Below are 16,751 nucleotides of genomic sequence, written 5' to 3'. Positions count from 1 at the left end.
AGATCCAGCCTCCTCGTGTCTTTATTTTTTGTGGTGGCCCTGGGTTTTCCCTGTCTCTTCTTGTGGTTAACCCCCTCAACCACAAGAGAACTGGTGGGTAGGTGGGAGTATAAGTACTCGTGCTCTTTGGTTGGCATGAAGTACTTGTGTTTGGCTCTTTTAGAGATGGGGGCCAGGGAAGAGGGGGTCTGCCACAGGGCATTAGTGATTTTAGAAATCCCTTCATGAAGGAGTAGAGCCATGCTGGCAGGAGCTGCGGAGCAGAGGACATCGAAGAGAGAATCCGAGGGCTCTTCCAATTCCTCTTCCTGAAGCCCCAGGTTAGAAAAGACCCTCTTCAAATGTTCCTGGTATGCCTTGGCATCATCCTGAGGAACTGGGTAAGGAGGCCCTGTGATAGCCTTGTCTGATGCCTATGAGGATGATGCCAGTGCCCCAGGAACCATTGGTGGTCCAGCAGCTTGCTCCCCTGGGTCCTCCTGGACCTACGGGGGTCTTACCCTGCAAAAGTCTCCAGCACCAGATAGGGATAGGATCCCAAGGCCGCTGGCCTTTCCAAGGCTCGCAAAACCGATCAGGCAGCCTGGGAAGGCTAGATAAACCCCCAAGGGTTCCATGGGTACCATGGTACCGGCCACTGTGCTTGGGGCCATTGGACAGGTTTCAGTGCTGATAATGTAGTCGTACTGGGTCTTGTCCCACAGTCAGGGAACCCTGCTCAAAGCTAAGCTGGAGCTACTAGTAGAGCAGTTGGTCCCGGGCGATGGGGATCCCAGTCCAGCTGAGCAGTGGCTCTTGACTGGTCCCGATCACTGCATCCCAAAGCCAACCTAGTGAGACTATCTTGGTCAGGCTCTCTGGGACTGACAGCGTTGGGTGGATCTGCATTGGCTACCCAGCAATCCAATCCTCATGCTACTCAACTGGTACCGGGACTTCATATGGGATCGGGAGCTACTATGAGCTGATTGCCGGGAGGATTGTCCTGAGGAGGGTGACCTTCCTTTTGGAGATGGGCGATGACGGGCCAGTGATTGGAGGTCTTTGGTCCCCGATTAGTCCTGGGATCAGTCCTGGGCCCTTGAAGATGGTCAGGGTTGGTTCCGGAGTTCTTGCCAGGTGGCATGTGCCTCAAAGGGTCTGTGCCAATCTATTAGCGAGGTATGGCTCGAGTCCCTTGATCAGTGCCCCCAGTGTGGGGACTGAAGGGGGCTCAGCTGAGCCTACCTCTCCTGTCCTGTGGAAGGGCAAATGCTGGTGGGATGTCCCTCTCGATGGGGAACGGTGCCGCTGAGGCGGGGACACACGAATAGGTCCCAATGCAGATTTTCCCCAAGACTAGGGTACTGCAGGAGCTGGTGTGGGTAGCACCGGGAGTGTCAGGATCGCCTGAGCTGCTTGAAGGGCTTCGGGCACTGATGGCACCTGAAGCTGGCTGGTGCCTGCATCACTATCCAGAATCTCAGGCAAGGTATGGGATAGGATGGGTTGCATCACTCAATTTGAGCTGGGGCCTGACTTCCTGAGGGGCATGTTGAGCTGCCTGACACAGGTCTTGGCTCGCCCCCTGCCCTCTCCTTTCCCTTGCGGGAGGTCGGAGATCTTCCCCTCAAAGTCTTTTTTGGCTTCTTAACCGGTGCCAGCTTGTGGACAGTGCCAGCGGAGTCGGCCACGGTGCTCAGTGCGGAGTTGGACCACTGCTCCAGTGCCAAAGTGAGTGCCAACCCCATTAGGAGCTCTTTCGGACAGATATCACACTCCTTCTTCGTCCTAGGTTTAAAGGACTTGCAGATACGGCACTTGTCACTTATGTGCCCCTTGCCTAAGCACCTTAGGCAGCTGGTATGTGGATCACTAATGGGCATAGGCCATTCACAGTGATCGCAGGGCTTAAAGCCTAGGGATCAGGGCTTAAAGGCTGGGTCCCGTTCATGACTAACAGAGTTTGAGACTACTACTAAGGGTAACTAAGAAAACTACCAACTATGTATACCTACTTTACAGAATTTTAAAGTTCGCAAGAACAGAGATGGAATCAATGCTAGCCAAAGCAGCAGACATTCCAGCACTGTCACTGATGACAAGAAGGAACTGAGGATGGGGGGAGTTGGCAGACCCCTTATACCACACCATGCGGGTGCCATTCCAAAAGGTGCCAGAGCTGGTTCCCTACAGATATTGCTGAGGGAAAAACTTCTGGCACCGGTGCACGTGGTGAGCACACACACCTAATATGGAATGGACATGAGCAAGCACTTGACGAAGAATCTGTGTTCCCAAAGGGTCTTATTCTTTCAAATCTGATTTTTTTGACTATTAGCCTTTTGTTTCCAATTGGCCAGAGCAGAGATTAACACACACGTCTAGGCGGTTTACATGGTCAAGAACAATCAATATGCAGCATTTTTTTGTTTTGTTTTTAGATGCTGTGATGCATGGATAGAATGGGTTAAACATCCTGCAAAATAAATAACCCTCAAAAGACATGGAGGAATAATGTTTGTGTTTTTGTGTATTTACATATGTATGAGTAGGGTCAACAATGTAATCAACAATCCCTGTCTATGCTGTATTCTGATAATTCAGAGGTCAAAAGAACATCCTATAATTTAAATGAATTGTAAACAAGGGATATCTCAGTATTCATCTCTCTTTGAAATGTACTGTGAATGGTGGAGGAACAAGCAAATGGCTTTATGTTAATTCATATAGCTAAGTACCAGTGATGGACCTTCTTCAAAGTTATCCTAATTACCCTGAGGAACTCCAACTTGTCAAAAGACATGATGTATACAAGATCCTCGGGTCCTGACTCTGTCATCTCAGATCTGCGTAGGCTTCATCAGGGGAAGTTTGAGTCGCAAGACTGAGATCCCAGTTATGCTGCATGATAGACCCAGGCCAGTAGGGTAGAGCAGAGTAGTCGAAGGCAGATATACTGGCCAGTGGATAACTAGTTCTCTGTTCCCTGACCAGAGCAGGGTCTGCACCAAGCTAATGAGAACACCTGATTCCAATTAACTTGCAAAGAGTCAGGTGAGGCTGTTAAGCTAATGTGAACACCTGACTAATTAGGCCCCTCTGATACTATAAAAGGGCTCACTCCAGACAGGCTGAGGAGAGCCAGAGGAGAGGAAGTGAGGTTGAAGGACTAGATAATGAAGACACCCTCAAGCCCCTGGAAAGGGAGCCCTAAGGTAAGGGTGACGAAGCATTAAGAGACAGAAGCAGGGGAGCTGTGGGGAAGTGGCCCAGAGAAATGTAGCAGCTCTGGTGGTGAAAGGTCAGCTTCCAACAGCTTCTGCCATTAAGATCCCTGGGCTGGAACCCGGAGTAGAGGGTGGGCCTGGGTTTCCCCCAACATGTCACTACAGAAACATCTCCAGGGGGTTGGAGACAGGCCCCTGTCAGTACAGGAGGCTAAGCTTTTCTTGAATAAGCCTGTAGGGACAACAGAAACTGTGAGGGTTCTCTCACCAACCTCCTTGCTGGCTTATGATGAAAAGGGCTCAGTAGACTGTAACCCTGGCCCTAGAGAGAGAAGGGCTACGTGGAGGGTTGCAGTGTCTCTGAAGCTAGCACAGGGGTAGGCAACCTATGGCATGAGTGCCAAAAGCGGCACGCAAGCTGATTTTCAGTGGCACTCATACTGCCTGGGTCCTGGCCACCAGTCCAGGGGGCTCTGCATTTTAATTTAATTTTAAATGAAGCTTCTTAAACATTTTAAAAACCTTATTTACTTAACATACAACCATAGTTTAGTTATATATTATAGACTTATAGAAAGAGACCTTCTAAAAATGTTAAAATGTATTACTGGCATGCAAAACCTTAAATTAGAGTGAATAAATGAAGACTCAGCACACCACTTCTGAAAGGTTGCCAACCCCTGAGCTAGCATAAACTGTCTGGAAGCGTGGGACCCACGGGGACAAGGTTGGAGCTCTGCCACAGCTGGTACACCCTGAATATGATCATTAGACTATGACCTATGAACTGAATTCTAAAGGAACTCTTTGCAACTACAAAGCTCACCATCTCTGATATGAATCGAAACCTCAATGGACTGAACTCATGCCTGTATATTTATTGATCTTTTAACCATACTCTCTCTTTTTAAATAAAATTTAGTTTAGTTAATAAGCCTTGGCTGTAGTATGTATTTGGGTAAGAGCTGAAACATTCATTAACCTGGAGGTTATGTGTGTGGTCCTTTGGGATTGGTGGAACCTTTTCTTTTATATGACGAAATAAGATTTACAGAAATTTTCATCATATTTGATGTGGGTACACAGATGGAGGCCTGAGGCTAGATCACTGTGTTGTTTGGACTTCTGAGCAACAAGTAAGGTAATAAAGAAGATGTTTTATGCTGTCTTGGTGAATCTAAGTATTGGAATATCCACCAGGTTTATGGGAATTGTCTGCCCCATTCTTTGCAGTTCACCCTAATTGAGTGACTACAGCTGGCTCCCCACTAGGTCACAGAAGCATTATAGATTAAACAAACTGTGTGGTGGCAGATGCTGGATGAATTTGATGCTTGCGTCTTTAAATATCTCAATTCACACTGGTGGTTCAGACTCAGGAACAACTAAGGCGACTGAATGCTTCCACTTTTGTCTTATCTTTAAAAGTCCCACAAGACCCAGTGTCCAACAGCAAAACAAAATCTAATTTTATTTCTATTCGTCATGTATAAATTACAGAGATTATGAAACTATGTACACGGTTTAATATCAGCTCTGTGCCATGTTTCTGGAGAATTACTTATGGTCATGGGGTTTTCAAAGTCTGACTACATCCCCCTGACTAGGTACAAATCATTCAGACTAGACAGCGAAAAAAATCTATTCATTTATTTTAGACATACTCCATTTGCACAGCAAGGAGATGCCAGGTGAATCAGATCATTGGGGCTCTCCCTTTGCTTTCCTGACACTTTACAACTGAGGACAATACTAGTGGGGAAGAGCTGGATTCTCTACTGCTTATTCCGTTTCTAACCATATACTCTGATCTTGCATCCCTGCCCCAGCGGATTCTTCCCTATGTTACTACTTGGAGATGCTCATAGTGGCTCTGTGCACTGACCTTCACTTCTCAGGATTCCTGTTCCTCTGGTCACAAGATAGTACTATAACATTAAATTGAAAACTTTTAGAACAATCAGCTATCAGCCATGCCACCAGGCTAAGAGCTAAAACAGGCCTACTAAAGGTAATACATTGGTATTGTTTTGCTTTCAGATCCCAGGTACATTATCTATTTAAATGGGAGAGCCTCCAGGGATGGCCCACAAAAGGCCTTAGTAAGATACCCTCAGGCATCTCCAAAGGTATGTCTACATTTGGAATTTCAGAGCGCTGCCGCGGCAGTGCTTTGAAATGTGAGCGTATCGGAGCGGCAGCGCTGGGAGACAGCTCTCCCAGCACTGCATGTAAACCACATCCCTTACGTGTGTAGCGTGCAGCGCTGGGAGCCGCGCTCCTAGCGCTGCTGCCCTGATTACACTCACGCTTTACAGCGCTGTATCTTGCAGCGCTCAGGGGGGTGTTTTTTCATACCCCAGTTGCAGCGCTGTAAAGTGGGAGTGTAGCCAAGGCCTAACAAACAAAACTGTATGGTAAATGTTGAGGGTCACTCTTTTTTGACGGCGGTGGGGGGGCTGGAGTGGGGAGTAGGCATGAAATCCTGGACCCACTGAAGTCAATAACAAACCTCTCATTGTCTTCAGTGGGACCAGGATTTCATCTCAGGTGCCAAAGGGCTTGCCTACACTTAAAATGCTCTAGTGGCACAGCTGCGCAGTTGTAGCACTTCACTGTAGACGCTACCTACACTGAAGAAAGGGGTTCTCCTATGTGCATAGGTAATCCACCTTCTCAAGAGCCAGTAGTTAGGTTAACAGAAGAATTCTTCCACTGACACAGTGCTGTCTACATGAGGACTTAGATTGGTTTAACAACGCCACTTGGGTTGTGGATTATTCATACTCCTGACCAACATAGTTAAACTGATCTAATTTCTAGCATAGACCAGGCCCATGTTGTACCTAACCATTTGCTTGTACAAATGCACATTTTGCATGCACAATTAAGTATGCTCAAGACTGCATACTTCGCAGGCAGAACTTGGATATCTATCTTTCTTTTGTAAATTGTCAGTGTCTGAGTTATTTTAAAACAGTTAATTTTCATGGGTAATTCTGAGAAAAGACAGATGTCATGACTAAGAGTAACTTGGCTGCTTTAAAAAGGCAAATAATCTTTTATGTTAAGAACTGGTTATTCTGCTTATTTACATCTATATCTGAGGTAATTTAGCTCTTTGTAACTTTGCACTATGACCAGGCGCATGTTGGACAGTACTCAGCAAATGAAGCAGCTCTTTGGTATCCTTTTTAATCATTCTGTGTGTCCCTAAGGCCTCGATAATGGCACATCATCCAAAACCTGCATTGAATAAGGACTGTTTTCTTTCTTTATGGGCTTTTCTGAAATATTCATCGTAGTGCCTTGCAACCCTGAACACACTTACCCTCACACCTGTGCTGACAGAGAGATTTTATTAACCCTGCTTTAGAGATGCAGAATGGAGGTACAGAAATTTAGTGACCTTTGAAGTGTAGAGCCTCTAGGGCAGGGGTAAACAATAGGTGGCCTGCGGGAGAAATCCAGACCGCCAGATACTTTTAAACGGACCCTGACATTTTTTTATTTACTTATTATTGTTTTTATTATTTTCTCTGGAGTCTGGACCTTGACCGAGAAATGTAGACCTTAGCAAAAACTAATTTACTACCCACCCCTGCTCCAGAGTTTCTAGAGAACTCTTCTATTCCCATTATTCTCTTTTCCTCCTTCTTCCCTCCCCCTTTACTGCAGGAAGATAAAATCTGTCCCTTTGTACTGAAAGCCGTTCATGGCAGGAAAAGCTGACTCCTAGCACCTACGGTCAGTGTCATGAAGGGATGGATGTGAACCTTTAATTTAAAATAAAAGCCAAAGAAATAGACATTATACAAACAGAACATGAAATGGACAGCATAAATCCTGATTTTCTGAATACATCTTAAATCTCTTTAGTTATTCTAAAGTCTTGCTTTCAAAATGTTTCATGAACAGAACATCTCCATCCTACTGTAAGTCTTATTTTACAGCAAAACTGCAGTCCTTATTTCCATAAGCAGAGCCACTGGGCTAAATTCATGCCTAGTGTAATGCCACTGAAGTCAATGGAGTTCAGGGAAGGATTTGGCCCATTGAGTTAAAAGGTAATATTCCCTTGAGTGAGAACTTCAGTGGCAGGACCCAAATGATGCCAGATGTTTGTAACTCCAGTGACTTCCCTGAGGAGGCTTCTGATTTACATGCATTTGAAAGTACATGTAGGCCCAAGAAGAACATCGCATTGGCTTCCAGGAAACCCTTATTTACAAAGCTGCAGAAACAACTTCTTTTTTTAAACTTTCATTTTATAAAGTATTTTGGCTGCTTTGTGGTTCTTCATAGTGTCTGAATTTCAGTCAGCTGAATATGGAGAACTCAGCTAAAAGAGAGGAATGAAAACATCAGCTTTAAGGAAATTCTTGCTGCATATAAAAATGAAACAAACAAGCCACAATTTGCTCAAATTACTTTCAGTGACAAACACACACTTACAGTGCAAACGAAGCCCTGACTTATGTAATGGTTCCCTACCCTAGCCACTTAAAGAGACACTAGGAGTTTAGGTTCAGACTCTAGAACTATACAGAGGGAGCTGCCCCACGCACTCACTCTCACTCTGGGGAAATTAGGGGCTTGTTTACATGGAGACTTAGTATGTGGCAAGCTGAGAAGTGGATATACAGCACTTGCTGTGCACTAACTCACCACATGGACTCTGCTACTGTACACTAAAAGTTCCCTCCTGCCACACCCTGCGTGGTTGTCTTCACGTACAGCGCCGCAGCTGCGCTGCTGTAGTGCTTTAGTGAAGATGCTACTAAGCCGATGGTGATGGGAGAGCTTCAAATCACACCAGCCAGGTTTGGTCCCCAAATATTTAAACCAGGATAAGAAATGTAAGAACCTCTCCTGCTTTGGGTGCAACTTGAGGCTGAGCTGCCTCACGTTCTGCACCAAGCTCTGAATGCAGTTCTTTGCAGGCAAGGAAAATAGAAAATTATTTTAAAATCTGTAATGTAATTTGTACATTTGTAACGTAATTTGTAATGTAACTTAAGTCTCTAAATGGACTTTTAATGAATGTTTTATATTTGTTTAGTTAAGACATTCCAGTTCACCTTTAACATCCCTGAGACAGAGTCATCTACACCATGCAGATGAAGCAGTCATTTTCATAAGTACAAAGTATCTGTAAAATGCTACCAAATCAGAAATGGCAACTACATAAAATGCATGGTAATTGGTGAATCAAGCCCTCTGTTATCTATAAAATTGGTACAATACTTACATACAGTTATGGGTGTTGAAGCTTAAATTAATGTGTGTACAGAAATTGGAGATCCTTGCATGGAATTTTGAGATCCCTGCACTGCAATGTTCTAAGATACAAAGTTCATAGTACAATGGTTACCATGAAAAAGACAACATTTTGTACCATACTGAAGAATTCTACTGCATTTAGAATAGGAAAGAACTGAATGGGAACTGCAGGCAAGTGCTGACCTTTTAATGGTTACAACTTTACTCTCACCCTTTTGCACTGCAAAAGAAGCCTTTCTCTCCACAAAGCAGACCCCATTTGCTTAGTGGTAAATTATGAATGAAAAAAATTGCAACATACAGCAGTTTCAATTACTGTGGGACTCAGGTGTTCTCTCAGCACAGCATAAACACTTGGAGACATGGGAAGAAGATCTGATGGAGAATGTGGATCTGTGGAATCATATAGGCTTAAAAGAAACACAAAATAAATAACCTTAAAGATTATTAGGAAATAATGGGAAGAAACCCCTTTGCTACTTAATGCATCAATAAGGGATGCTGACATGGAAATAATCATTCCATGGTAGATCTGTGTTTGGGTAACACTGATTTAGCAGCAAGTAGCCTGTGACAGAGCCAACTGCATGCTAATGTTCTATTAGCCAACAACATAATGAGAATACCTTGAAAAGATATAGCTGCTGGCACACACACAAACATGTTGTACACATTGTGCTACTCCAGGAGCACAAAGGTGCCCTAAACCTTGTTTAATTTGTTTAATTCTGCCTGCATAGGGGGATCTTCCTGTGATCTAGAACTGCAGAGGAGCTCCTTCACCACTTTATGGCCACTTCATGCTGAAGCTGTAGTCAGGGAAATAAAGGTAAAACCCAGCTACCATACACAAGATTCTGGGGGACATTAAAAGCTGGAACACATTAGAGGAGCCTAAAGGCTGCTCTAATTTATTTTGTATACCCTCCTGATGCATAGACAGCACCAGGACTGGGGGAGAAAAGGTGGTTTTTAAATCCCTCTTTACTTATTTCCCCAGACTTACACTGAGCACGCACTCCTTTGCCAGACCAGAGAATTGGGGCCCATATTTCTGTGTTGATATCACTAGGTATTTCCATGGGGAAAAAATGGAATCAAAGAAACTGTGGGGTGAAGGGAGGTACACAGACTTAATGAAAAACATCCAAAGTGTAAAACAGCTCTTAGATTACTCACATTTTGGAGATTGGGATAAATACAGCAGGGACATAACCTTTGACCCCTCCTTCTGTAGGTCTTGAGACTAAAAAAGAATCAACATTAAGAAATTTTTTTAAAATGCCCTAAAGTTTCTATGCTTATTATTTACTGAGATTTAATACAAATATTTTGAAAGCTGCAGAGCATAATGTATTGAAAGGGAAACATAACTATTTTTTTAATCATAAATGGGCAACAAGACAGGACTTGAACCTCCACAGACTTGCACACATAAGTAACTGGACTCACTTAAGAAGTTCCTTTGAAGTCATGAGGGGTACTGAAATGCATTATAGGTATGTGCTCAAGTCTATGCAGGCCTGAGCCTTTAGAAGCCAATCCTGCAAACATTTGCATTTAACTGAAACCTTTCATGAGAGGATAAAATAGGACTGTATTCATTCATAAGTAATTCTGACTACACTGGCAATTTTAGTCAATATATATTGCATGGGATCTGGAATTATAAGTTAGTATTGGCAAATAGCCCATGAGAGTAAGTCTCCTGAACCTCAAATGAGAGGTTCTTGGAACTGAAGATACAGCAAGTGACACTGCTACATAATTCTGGAAGCAGACAAATAAGTGGTCTTAGAAATAAAAATAAATGTCTGAAACATGGGCAAAGAAATGTAATTTGAAAGTAAATGTATTTTTGTAAATAATGAATTGAATAACTTCCTCTAATATGACTGCTTTCACAGAGATGTTTCTTAGCTTGTGCGTACCTAAGGGCTTGTCTACATTACCCGCTGGATCGATGGGCAGCGATCGATCCAGCGGAGATTGATTTATCACATCTAGTCTAGACGCAAGAAATCGGCCACCCCGTGATCTCCCATCGACTCCGGTACTCCACCAGGGCAAGAGGCGCAGGCGGAGTCGATAGGAGAGTGTCGGCCGTCAACGTATCGCAGTGAAGACACCGTGGTGAGTTTATTTAAGTATGTCGACTTTAGCTACGTTATTCATAAGCTGATGTTGCATAACTTCGATCGATCCTCCCCCTAACCCCAGTGTAGACCCGCCTATGCGTCATTGTTATTATTTGTATTGCTGTACTACCTACAATTTATAGAGTAGAGTCCAACTATGCTAAGTGCTGAACAAACACACAACAAAAACACAGTCTCTCCCCCAAAGAGCTTACAATCTAAGTATACGACAAGAGACAACAGGTGGAAACAATAGGTAAATAGGGGGTGCATGAGAAAACAAGTACAGTTTTTATAAAGGCATTCCATAAAACGAGGTAATGTTTTCACAAGTAAACATTTTGTTTTGCTTAGAAAAAAGCTAATTTGCATATCATCTGATTTTAATGTTACTTTCCAAAAAGGATAAGTATAGACTATAGAGCCCAACCTTCATTTGGCTGACAGCTGTAGTATTTGCCAAAGGCTTTATCTTTGGGAATATCTGGATACAGATATTTCAGTGGATTTTCAGGAACATTGTCTGCCAAAATCACTTTGTAATCTCGCAAAATGTCAGCAAATGGCAGCGCAGTTAAACGACCTTTATTATAGGGTTCCACTGAGTGGAACCTTACTTCTCCTGTAAAGAGACAAAGGCAATATAATTGTGAATAGGCAAAGAGGTCAACAGTCATAATCAGCTATACATTTCACCTATCATTTATAGTTTAGGTTGCCTTGAATTTTACACTTTTAAGCTGCACTTACCATTTTCTGACGGGTCCACCCAGGTAAAGGTAATTCCTCCCAGATTGCTTTCACTAAACCTTAATAAAAATGTTCCAGGCATTTTGTCCCTGAGCAAAACTCGTTCTTTCTCCTTGCTTACAAATCCCATTATATACCTGCAAGTATAAGAAAATCATGGCTTTCCTTACAAAGTAATTACAGTATCCTTTCTGTGGCATTCATTTCCCAACTTTTATCTTGCAATGCCAGATAAGCACCAATCAAAGTCAAAGGCTGGTTTTATAGGGCCCACTGCTATAGACCTCACAAAGGCCCCACATGACGTTAGTGGGAGTTTTATCTCCACAGGAACACAGCACGGGCCCCCATCACAGTGTGGAGCATGACAAAATGTATCATATTACTTGCCTGTAAACTAACTGAGTCCATAAAGGAGAAATCTAAAATCCACTTTGAATAGTTTCAGGAGAGTTTTCTTCAGGTTACAAATAAATGCAAACAATATGGCATACTTGGAGATTTTAAGCCTCTGGAAATTCCCTTCTTTAATGCTGAATGTAGACTTAATAAAAAGAAGGGACAAATCAGATAAACATGTTATGTTAATGGACAGTTGCCAGTATATTGCTCACCCGTCAATCCAAAGAGGAAGAATGTGTTTTTTAATTAGGTCCAGTATTGCTTCGAGCCATACCCAAAAGGTAAATGACTTTCCAGGTAAATGTTCCTATTGGTAAAATAAACAAACAAATAAAAAGATAATTTCAACTACATCTTTAACACAGTATCAATGCTGCATGTTCCTGTCATTTTCACAGGAATAGTTCTAGTTTCTATTTATGTGAGAATGATAGAGGAATATATTAAAAGCAGCAATTCAAATCTTACTATCTTGTGTAAAAACAAAATATCTATGATTTGCTTTTCAAGATTTTTAGAGGAAGTGCTTCATTTTACATTCTTTATTTAGAATAATTAATGTTTATATTACATTTCTCCCTCCCTATGAAACTACAGCTTGAGAGCACAGAACACAGCTATTTCCGTCCAAGAATCTTCAAATATTACAAATATTTTAAATAATACATTCATATTAAAGATGCATTGGATTTACTTTCCATACTCAGTATTTTTGTCTGATTCTGACCAAAGTATTTAGATGTATTGATTTACAGCCAATCAGTTCTTGAAGTATCTTTGTTTTAGTTCACAAATGAGCATTTGGAGTAATTTAACTTTTTAAAACAATTTTAGGGTCTGGCTCCTATCAGTGATTATGGTTTCTTAAGTCAGCTGTAAGCTAACTGGAATGGTCAAAGAAGATTCAGACAAAACTACCGACTAATGGTCAAGCCATTAATTTTCTAGAGATGGCCTGTATGTGCCAATTTAAACTGCATTGCCATTAAAATGTCTTCTATTAAAAAATAGTTCAGTTTCAACAACTTTAGGACAGGTCATTCTGTGGAGTAAATGGTGACCCACTGTGGTTTAGGGCATGAACTTCTCCCAGCCAGATTTAACCATTAGGGTCCTTTTTGCTTCTTTCCATTAAGCAGCATTTTAGAATTTAATTTAAGTGTGCTAGGCCTGGAAATCCTGACATAGGGCAGCTCAGGATGGGGCCAATCTTGATTTCAGACATGTCAAGTGGGAGGTTTGTCAGTGATGTTAAAGGGGCAGAATTAAGCCTGCAAGCAGGCACTCAAAGGAAAAAAGAATATTTTAATTTTTTTTACAATCATACCTTGCAGAACTTTGCCCAGGACAGTTGATAATCAGTGTAACTAATTTGTTGCCCTAAAATTTAAAAAGAAATATTAGTCCCTTTGTCTGAAGTTCCTGAAATAGGTTCATTTGTGATATTTGAATATTAAAGCATTTACACTGTACATGACATATAACAGAACAACATGACTACAAGCAAAGTTTCTCTATAGGTGGACCTGCAATGTAAACGTTACAGCAATGCTTTGAAGCAAGTTGGGACTTCTGTTCTATATCAACTTAAACACAGAGTTCCACTTTTTAATCAGAGTTTGCTGCTCATGGGCTTCACTTTATCTGAGACTTTTCTGTTCAAATTTCTAATAAGAAAATATTTTATGATACATATGTCCCTACCAATTTACTATTCTGTAAATGCTAGCAGAGAATAAATATAGTACTCTTAGAGTAACATCACTTAACATGTAGTAGTTAGTCATATTGTTTCAAATCTTTAATGTCTAAATAAGAAATCATGAATCTTCTATGAAATAAAACCAACTTCATTCTAATTTTTTTTCCTTCTAGTTACTGAGATACAATAGGAGGGAGATCTTGTTTAGACAGGGAATGGCACTTGGAAATTGCACCAGGTCCCAGGCATTTATCCAGTAATAGGCTAGATCATTTGTTTGGGGAAGGAGTGGGAGCTGGGAGGGGAGATCTTTCAGCCTGATCATCTTGCAGAAGAAGGATTCAGGTACAGACACAATCCCTGGGGGAATGCAAACATGTCCTTCCCTCAGTTTTTTTTTCTATTGTACTTATGATTCCCCTTGTTGTGGCTGCAGGTCTTTTGCATTCTCATTCCTAATCTCTTCCCTCAAATTTTATTGTGGTTGCAGCTCTGGATCCCAGCCCTGGAAGAGGCTGACTATGTGCACATTAGACATGCACAACTGCACCTCTCTCCAACCTGCACCACCATCACTTCACTGCAGGAAGTGGCTCTAATCTGGATGTTCCCTCCTCCTGTACAACAAGCTACTGAAAAAAGTGGTTTCATTCTCCTAGACAAATTGCCTTCCCCTCTCAATCCTCCTGCAGCAGCCTTCCCCAAACCATTAGCAGCTGCTTTAATCCCCTTTGCTGCACCTCAGAAGTATCCTCCTGTCAAATATAGAGGGAAGGGTGCATAAAATTCCTCCTTGGCAGCTGTACTGAATCACCTTACCTGTAAGGGGTTAAGCAGTTCAAATAACCTAGTTGGCACTGGACCAGAAGGACCAATGAGGAAAGAAGATACTTTCAAATCTGGGGGAAGGATTTGTTGTTTGTTCCCTCTCTGGATGGAGGGAGAAGTCAAGTGAGTATAATATCTCCTAAAAATATACCTGGCATAATCCATCTAAAACAACAGAAATTGTTAAGTAGGGCAAGGAAATGCATTAGGTTATCTTTTGTTTTGGTTTGTGAATTTTTCTGTTCTACAGAGGTAGTTTTATTCCTGTTTTTGTAACTATGAAGCTGAGCCCAGAGGGGAATTCTCTGTGTTTTAAATCTTTTTTTGCCTTGTAAAGTTACCTTCCATCTTGATTTTGCAGATGTGATTCTTTTACTTTATGAATAAAGTTCTTTTAAGAACCTGATTGATTTTTAGTGTCCTGAAGACAAAGGGTCTGGTCCGTGCTCACATTGCTAAGCCAATTGGTTGGTATATTATTCTTAAGCCTCCCCAGGAAAGGTGGTGAAGGGCTTGGGGGGGATATTTTGGGAGGATAGGGATTCCAAGTGACCTTTTCCTGAATTTTTGTGTAAATCACTTGATGGTGGCAGCAATACCGTCCAAGGATAAGGAAAGGAATTTGTGCCTTGGGGAAGTTTTAACCTAAGCTGGTAGAAAATAAACTTAGGGGGTCTTTCTTGTGGATCCCCACATCTGTACCCCAGAGTTCAGAGTGTGTTGGGGGGGGGGGGGAAATCCTGACAGGTCCCCACCTCAACCTCCACCAAAACTAAAATCTAGCTAAGGAGCCCCCTGTGTTTTGTCAACATCTTTTCTTCCCTCCCTCCATCAAAAAGGGCAATCAGTTCAATCAATAGCCACCTGACTGACATTAGAAGGAACAGCCTCTCCACCTTTTAACCACAAATAAATCTACCAGCCTCCTCCAAAGCCTGAATCTCCCTTCAGGAGGACAGGTAGTGACAACCTTCAAGTGACCATCCTGCTACTAGAAGGCTTACTAGGACTTAACTATTACACTTCCTGCCCACAGAGACCCCCCCGTCCTCCTGCTTCATCAGCAGAGCAGGAGTGATCCCTCTTTGCCTTCAGAAGACAAGTGAGATAAAAGGGGTGTGTGTATGTGTATGTATGTATGTATGTATATATAATTTTTTTAAACAGACCAAGATTGCTCTTTCATTTCATAATAGGTTGACAGCTCTTTAACAAAGCTTACCATAGTTTGTTGCAACTATGACACCCTTTTGCTTTGCCTTACGGTCTGAAAGTTCACAAGCTGAGGCACTTTTTGTCATGAATAAGGGGAAACATACTTTTTTTACTTTGAAAGTATTAACAAACAATTGGCAATGCTAAGCTGAGTGGCGGAGGTGGTTGTGTTACTGAAAAGTGATGTCATCTGTGGCAATAGCACATGAGACCAGAAAGGGGAGGAAGGCAAACTGTGTGTTTACAAACTAGTTTAGAACTAGCGAACAATGTGGGGGAAGAAGGGTGGTGGTGGAGGAGGGGATTTGGGGCATGAATTCTGACCTCTAACCTGCAAGTGGGCAGACCGTGGCCTGTCATGTGTAATATTTAGAAGTAAATGGAAACTGAACCGCTATCATAGTTTTATGGTTCTTACCTATAAGTTTCTCTGCCAGCATATTGAGCTGCTCAGAATTGAGTCCACGACCAACATAAGATGAAAATTGCCAGCTCAGTACTTCTAAGAGTTGACTCAGATTGGCAGTAGGAGGATTGTTAAAGAAACCCAGGTTCTGCAATAGAATTCATGCTTTGTTTATACATTGGTAGCCACTCTGAAAAACATTAGACGTTTCAAACTGCAAAGAGGAAGTCAGATGCGCCTTAGTTTTGATAGCAGCACTTTCTTCTGAGACTAACAATGCTAACTATTGAAAAGCTGACCAATAAGAGCAGGTGTTCTCAGAAGACAATTTCCATCTGGAGCAAACACAACTTCAGTGTGCCAAGTCTATTAACTAACCCTTTACACCGGTGGTTCTCAAACCTGTTCCACTGCTTGTGGAGAGAAAGCCCCTGGCAGGCCGGGATGGTTTTTTTTACCTGCCGCATCTGCAGGTTTGGCCGATTGCGGCTCCCAGTGGCCCCGGTTCGCTGCTCCAGGCCAATAGGAGCTGCTGGAACTGGCTCAGGCCCGGCCTGCCAGGGGCTTTCCCCGCACAAGCGGTGGAACAAGTTTGGGAACCACTGCTTTAGACACCCTGTATAGCAATATGTTAAATTCTTTTTATAGCCTGGCTGATAGATTTCCCCCCGCCCCCCATTTAAATCTTTTAATCTAGAACAGACTAATGACTGTGCTCAGAAGATTTAGGTTAAGAGTTTTTTGGGGGTTAAAATTGATATCTAGAGGGACTGTCATTTGGGCTGCCATTCTTGCTGGCATTCAGACACATCTTTTCT

General features: G+C 42.4%; 1 protein-coding gene across 4 annotated transcripts in view; it reads right to left on the bottom strand.

Moving 5' to 3' along the window:
* Positions 1-5,545: 5,545 nt before the first annotated feature.
* Positions 5,546-16,751, bottom strand: part of STAT4 (signal transducer and activator of transcription 4) — a 66,094-nt gene continuing 54,888 nt past the window's right edge. The window contains exons 17-24 of one of the 4 annotated variants that reach the window (XR_004002559.1): positions 15,946-16,081; positions 13,110-13,162; positions 11,995-12,089; positions 11,381-11,517; positions 11,061-11,252; positions 9,672-9,738; positions 8,461-8,902; positions 5,546-7,551 (exon numbers count right to left, since the gene is read on the bottom strand). Coding sequence is in view for 3 of the 4 variants with exons in the window: in XM_030579646.1 (XP_030435506.1) it covers positions 7,525-7,551; positions 8,794-8,902; positions 9,672-9,738; positions 11,061-11,252; positions 11,381-11,517; positions 11,995-12,089; positions 13,110-13,162; positions 15,946-16,081 (816 nt within the window). In the remaining variant the exon portion in view is untranslated. Of the gene's footprint in view, positions 8,903-9,671; positions 9,739-11,060; positions 11,253-11,380; positions 11,518-11,994; positions 12,090-13,109; positions 13,163-15,945; positions 16,082-16,751 lie in introns of all 4 variants that reach the window. The other 3 variants (XM_030579646.1, XM_030579647.1, XM_030579648.1) reach the window with 3 other exon arrangements.

The sequence above is a fragment of the Gopherus evgoodei genome, chromosome 11 (assembly GCF_007399415.2).
Source record: "Gopherus evgoodei ecotype Sinaloan lineage chromosome 11, rGopEvg1_v1.p, whole genome shotgun sequence".
In the NCBI taxonomy this organism is placed as follows: Eukaryota; Metazoa; Chordata; order Testudines; family Testudinidae; genus Gopherus; species Gopherus evgoodei.
Note: the sequence above shows the minus strand (reverse complement) of the source record. Positions and strands in the feature narration are given on the sequence as shown.